A 6,547-nucleotide genomic window follows, 5' to 3' on the forward strand; every position below is an offset into this window, starting at 1 on the left:
AGACCCCATTTGATCGCCAAGATTCATGCGCATCCTTATTTTTCTTAACAGTGTAACCGAATTTAGAGAACTGTCCATAATTCCGTGCAAACATCCTTCTTTATTATTATTATTATTATTATTATTATTATATAATACGTGTATGTAGTGTGCGTGTGCGCGCACCAAAATACAACTGTGAAAAGAAATCATTAGAACTCTGTTGCCGCGCATAAATAGAAAGGACCTAACAATCCAACTTTTTATATAGCATACATCACAGAACACATAGTTCATCCGTGGGTGGTAACAAAGTTCAGTATTGAAATCAATAATTCCAAAATCTGGAGATTTTTTTTTATAATGATGTTTCATGCAACAACAGTCAGTTTATTCTAGCAAGAAAGATCTTACAAAAAAGAATGGCTTTCGGATGCCATTGTCACCAATACATTAACGTTAGGTCCTAATACAAGCGAAGCCTCAGATCAGAAAATAAAGTTAAAAGAACAAAAAACAAAAGGGAAAGGCAAAGAGGTAATCAAGTGCATCCTCACTCGCTACCAGTACCAGTAGCCATGAGAAACTCACCCTCACATACCACCTCACCTCCAACATATGCCTTCCCTTCCATTTTGGCTATACCAAACCGTTTCTGCAATTTGATCAACGTCATTCGCATAACTAAAGTGTCCCCTGCAATAACGGGTTTCCGGAACCTGACTTTGTCGATCCCGGCAAAGAAGAAGTTTTCCCGAGAACCACCCACTTCTGGCTGCAGCATCACTAGACCACCAACCTGGGCCATTGCCTGGATCAACCAAATTCATTGACAGTCACAAACTCACATCAGTGGTTTGAGTTCAAAACGCTTCAGAAAATATGGATCTTATGCTGATAATAAAGAGTCAGATGCCAAATAAATCTTCTGTGCCTACATATTTGCTACTGACACATGGGAGATCAAAGCCTGTCCTAAGCTTACTAAAAGTTGATTAGTACAAACAAGGGAACATGATAGGCTAGCTGGTCTGACATTAACTCATGTCTGTGTATACCTTAATCTTTCCATAATATTATTCCATCAAACTTTTTAACGTCGATCTTCCGCCATTGTTTCCTTTGACGCCTATTAAAAATTCAATCAACCTTTATTGAAAATGAATCACCCAGACATAAAAGGAGAAACTATATTCAGATTTCAGAAATGGACTCCGAATTCAATTGTGAATGCGACTATGTATAATTTTAACCTAAACATGTGAACCATTCTTGTATGGAACAGAACAGAATAGTCAATTTTTCCTATGAATCAGACTGAGTCAGAACATGAATAAGCAAGAATCAAAATCTTTTTGAGCTGTGACATATCATTGAGTTATGAATTGGCATAACAAAAAGAGAACAGCACCATGACATTTTTCAAGAAGATTAATAATGTTATATTCGGGAGAAGAAAGAAAAACCAAAAGTAATTTACCATGTATAAAGACACAAATAGAGCACAACCAAGCAATCCCTCTATCAAAATAAACACTATAAATGTAGTAATCTCTAAACCAGATTGCATTAACACTCATCTATTTCAACAAAACAGAGCCATTCCTACAAAACAAACAACCACAGGGTTCCAATCTCTCCTAATTCTAGAATTGACTCTCCATCTATTTCAACAAAATAGAGTCATTCTTATGAACAAATCAACATAAAATCTCTTATAATTCTAAAATTGAATTTCAATCTAATCTATCACAACAAAATAGAGCCACCAATTCTACAAATAAACCAGAAACCACCATAAAATCCATCCTACTTCTACAATCAAATCCACTCTAATCTCACAAACATGAAACATGAAACATGAAACATGAAACATGAATTTTTCTCCACTGCCACAAGCCCCCTAGCAAATATGTATAACCATAAAAATCAAACAATTCAAACAAACATCAAGAATCAAAATTTCGAGATAAAAATGGCATGAAATAGTACCTCAACCATGAGAACACCAGGCATTATTGGCCTCTCCGGGAAATGCCCCGGAAAAAAGTTATCATTTATGGTAACATTCTTAATCCCAACAGCAGTAACTCCAGGAGTATACTCAATCACTCTATCCACAAGAAGGAACGGAAACCTAAACACATTCCATAGAAAAACATAAACTAGAAATCAAAGAATCCAAACAGCTCCTCAAAATTCAAGAAAGACCACGAACAAACACTCACCGATGAGGCAGGATTTCACGGATCTGGTTGATGTCCATGACCGTCGGGAACGGCGGGAACTCTACAAACAAAAAACCAAAACCAAATCAAACATCTAAACAAAAAAATCAGAGAGAAAGAATGGAGAATAGAAACCCACGCTTCTCGATTGGAACGGCTTCGGTTTCGGCTTCGGCATTAGAGGGAGCAGCGAGTGAGGGAGCAGATCGACTTCTTGAGGGAAAGCGAAGGGGAGAGAACACTAGCGTTTGAGAGCGAGATCTGAGCGGAAGGAGAGATCCGTGAAGGGACGGAGAGGATGAAGAGTGAGGGAGAGCGGCGAGAGATGAAGGAAGGGGTTGGGGAGAGGAGGAGGGGAGCAGAGGGATCTCGTCATGGCGGCGAAGTCCATGATCGCAAGGTGTTCGACGAAATGTCCCAACGAGAGGGCGAGTGGGTTTTGAGGAAGTTGGAGAGGGCGGAGAGAACGAGGCAGGGCTTGGGTTTGTTTGGGCGTGCGCTGGTGCCGATGGGCTCGATGCGCATCGGCGGAGATCTCCACCGAGCGCGCACAACACCGCCAAATGGATCTTGGTTTCTTTTGCTTTTCAATCCTCTGAAATTCTTCAAATTATAAATTCACTCATTTTTTTTCAATTTAGACCCGTTCACTTGGTAGATGAACAATTAGGTGAATCATAGGTATATATCTATAAAACAATATTTATTTTGATATATGAATTAAAAAAATAATCACTAAATGGCTCAGTGATAAATGTTTCAAATGGCGGTTACCTGTTTATCTATTTGACAATTTTTTTATTGGGTCACCTTTGTTGTATTTATAAATAAAAAAAATTTAAAAATTGTGATTTTGATGGATCAAATACGTAATAAATATGTTTAGTTTTGTTAATATAAATATGATTTTTGAAACATCTCGTTCTAATTAAAAGTTTAAATGATGCATACGGACATGATACTCCATCAACAATGTTATGTAGCAAAATCAGAATGAAATATTTTCACATGGATAAGTGACCAATATGAATATATGACTTTTTTTTTACATTGAGATGATTGCATCCTCGCATATTATTTTGTTGGAAGTATTTTTTATTTTTATTTTTTTGACAAAAGTCGATAATCGCTTATATATATCAAAGAGTATGTATATGAATTAAAAAAATTACATCATTCGATCATGCAGCTCTTTATTTAGTGACACAAGGTTTGGATAACAAATCTACATCAACAATCGAGGATTAGTTATCACGGTTGAGTTGAGAGAGAGTAGAACTTTTGACATTTTTAAATGTCTCATGCTTTTTTTCCACAATAAAGCTATTATAGGTGGGTCATCAGCCCATTGAGTTTTTTTAAAGTATTCTATTAAAATAGGATTGGAGGACTCTATCGGCCAGGTTTCTTAGTGGAAGGTGCGATAGTGCAATTGTTGCAGGGGTAGAGGGGCTAAATTTTGATGATTAAAGTCTTTGTTCACAAACATCAATCATTTGGATGGTTGAACCTCATAGACTATTGGATCTTTTTAATTAAATATCCTTGTAACAATAAAAAAAATTATTATTTATATGTCCTTAAAAAAATATACTCAATTAAATACACCATAAATAATTTTTAGTTACTTAATTATAAACCGTTTAGAGCAAAAGTTTGATTTCGAAAAGTTAAAATAAATAAATAATTTATATTTTGATAGAATTTGTAGGTTGATTTCAACCATAAGAGTATATAAAAGAAATAAAATGGGATTTTGTAACAGTATATAAATAAAGATAGGTTTTATGTGGATAGACAAACAATTTTGTAGCATATAAATAAAAAAATGTGTGTAAATATTTTGCCTATTTTCTGATGTAGGACTAGAGGGGGACACGTGCCGTGATTTGGCTGGCCCGGAACCAGCAGTCCAAACCCGCCGGGTCAGTTGACTCAGTTGGCCGGGCCATTCAACCCGCCGAGTCAACGTGGCTGGTTAGTTTTTTTTTTTGTTAATTTTCAAAAAAATTGGTTGCTTCACATGGGTTTTGAACCCTTGACACCACCATTCAAAAACTTTTTACCAATCGCACCAAACCTTTATTAATGGAGATAAATATAGATATATTTAGATATTGTGGGATTTAACAACACCCACGTTATTGAATAATGACTATATAATGAAAACTTATAAGTTATACAATATTTTATTTAATTAGTAATACATTTGTATATAGTGTAAGTAGATATTTAGTGTTAAGTGAAAACATGCTAAATATATCTAGTTCTCAATTATCACTACTAAACATTGAAATGCAAATTTGCATAAATGATTAGAAGTGTGTTTAAATTCGATAAAAAATAAAGATAAAAAAAAATCCTAAAACTAGTGACTTTTTCTACATTGACAACATGAGTGTAAAAATAATAGTTTTTGAGAGTTAGAGAGTGAAACTAAGTTTTAGGTAAACATCAATAGTGACAAATAAATAATTTAGTGGTAATTTCATTATAAACTAAAAGAATTATATAACAATTTAAGTCACACCCAAGAAAATACATGTCACACCCCGAACCCGGCTTGCCAGGCCCAGTGCGCTGAGAAACGACCACACACCAACAAAGCCGAGGCCCAGTAGGTATGCACGGCCTCAAAACTTGTTCTCAAAAATCACAAAAAAAATCTAACAGAGAGCGAAAACTAGAAACAAGAATAGAGTTCAACACTAAAAAAACAAACTAAGTGTTTGCACAGTCAAAACAAGTTTTGTGGACCCCACCTATCTTAAATAAAAAAAAAACCCCACCTCCATTAAATAAGGAAAAAAAAAACAAAACGGTAGCTTTTATTTTCCCATTCTTTAGCCCGTGAAACCCCTCTATCTTCTTTCCTAAAGCCATGAGCTTTCTCTTCCATTTGTTTCTTCACTAACCGGAACTCCCTATTCCTTAGCCTCACCGTCAACCTCACCATTAGCCATGCCATCGCCTTGGGTGTGGAGCTTCAAAAAGGTGATTCGGCGGTCAAAAACTTCATCTATCTTCCTTTGTGCCTCCCTTGCTTGGTGAGCCGATGAAAATCATAGACTTTTTCCCTTGCATGCCATGGAGCTAGGAGCGGCCTCAAGGGCTTGTTGTCAGCCTAATTTTCGCCATCCAACCTTGTAAGCCTTTTGTTTGAAATTTTTTTTTTCTTGTTCTTGCCAATTAGGTTGCCTAGCTTGTGGGTAAAAAGAGATGATGCTAGCATATTATATTTTTTAGTTCTTCTTTGCTTTGCTAGTAAAGGATATTAGTTTGTATTGAATAGCATGTGTCTTATTTGTTTACTTGGCTAATTGCTTAGTTTTGGTTATGCCCACAAGGTGTTTGTTGAAATGTCATTTCCCTTGAAACATGATTTTTGGCTATGGTACGGGCTAAATTATCTTGTGATTAGATGTTTAGTATTAGATAGAGTAGAAAGTGAGTCTTTAAATTTTGGCATAGGTTTTGATCCATGTTTTGGGTTGTGTTAAATTATTGTTTTGAGCTATTAGATTTTGATTATGCTTTTAGGGTTGTTCAAGAAGGATTGATTCTGTCTTCGAGTGGGAGTTAGATTTTTGGGATCTCCAGGTAAGTACACCACATATAAATATGTACATATATATATATATATGCAAATTTTTGGATTTCCGATAAACATATACATAATTATTTAATTATTTTGGGTTTTATTGTAAAACCATTCATGATATTATATTTAAATAATATAGGTTTTAAGATACTGTAATTATCCATGTTTCAAAGCTTATAGAGTTCTAATTATTTAACTGTTATTTAGTGAATCAAATACTTTAAACAATATGGATTTCGGAATTTCTTGGCAGCCACTGCATTAGTATTATTATTATTACTATTATTATTTTTATAATATATTCCTGAATTGTTTTACTTGGATCTTCTAGAAGCAATTGTTATTTAATCATTGAATGTTTGCAAAAATCATGATTTATATGTTAATTATGTATTCAGTATGGATTACTTATATTTTAATTATTGTTGTCAAATGATTGATTAAATTTCTAAATATTGTTGTTAGACATTAGCATTATATTATTTTGAAATAATTGAAATTATTTTCATTAGAAAACGGGATCACAGAATTTCAGTGTTTCTGCGTTGACAATAATTTTGGACGTACTGGTATATTTTTGTATAGAAATTCATAGTCCCCAATTAACAATGCAATAACCCTGTCACTGGGGGTTAAACACTGACCGTGTCGACACGTACTTCTGACATAGAAACTATAGTTTCGCACCGTTCCGTTGGTGAAGAATAACGGCTTCCGATATTCTGGCTCGGGTCACCGA

At 34.7% G+C, this 6,547-nt stretch overlaps 1 protein-coding gene across 1 annotated transcript; it reads right to left on the reverse strand.

Moving 5' to 3' along the window:
- Positions 1 to 311: 311 nt before the first annotated feature.
- LOC120270831 (3-hydroxyacyl-[acyl-carrier-protein] dehydratase FabZ-like) lies at positions 312 to 2,794 on the reverse strand (the record flags this gene model as incomplete). Its single annotated transcript, XM_039277896.1, has 4 exons — positions 312 to 790; positions 1,972 to 2,116; positions 2,208 to 2,268; positions 2,347 to 2,794. Coding segments are annotated over 4 exons (912 nt in total), but the record flags the coding sequence as incomplete, so codon positions are not given.
- Between the last annotated feature and the right edge of the window lie 3,753 nt (positions 2,795 to 6,547).

This window comes from Dioscorea cayenensis, chromosome 10, assembly GCF_009730915.1.
Source record: "Dioscorea cayenensis subsp. rotundata cultivar TDr96_F1 chromosome 10, TDr96_F1_v2_PseudoChromosome.rev07_lg8_w22 25.fasta, whole genome shotgun sequence".
In the NCBI taxonomy this organism is placed as follows: domain Eukaryota; kingdom Viridiplantae; phylum Streptophyta; class Magnoliopsida; order Dioscoreales; family Dioscoreaceae; genus Dioscorea; species Dioscorea cayenensis.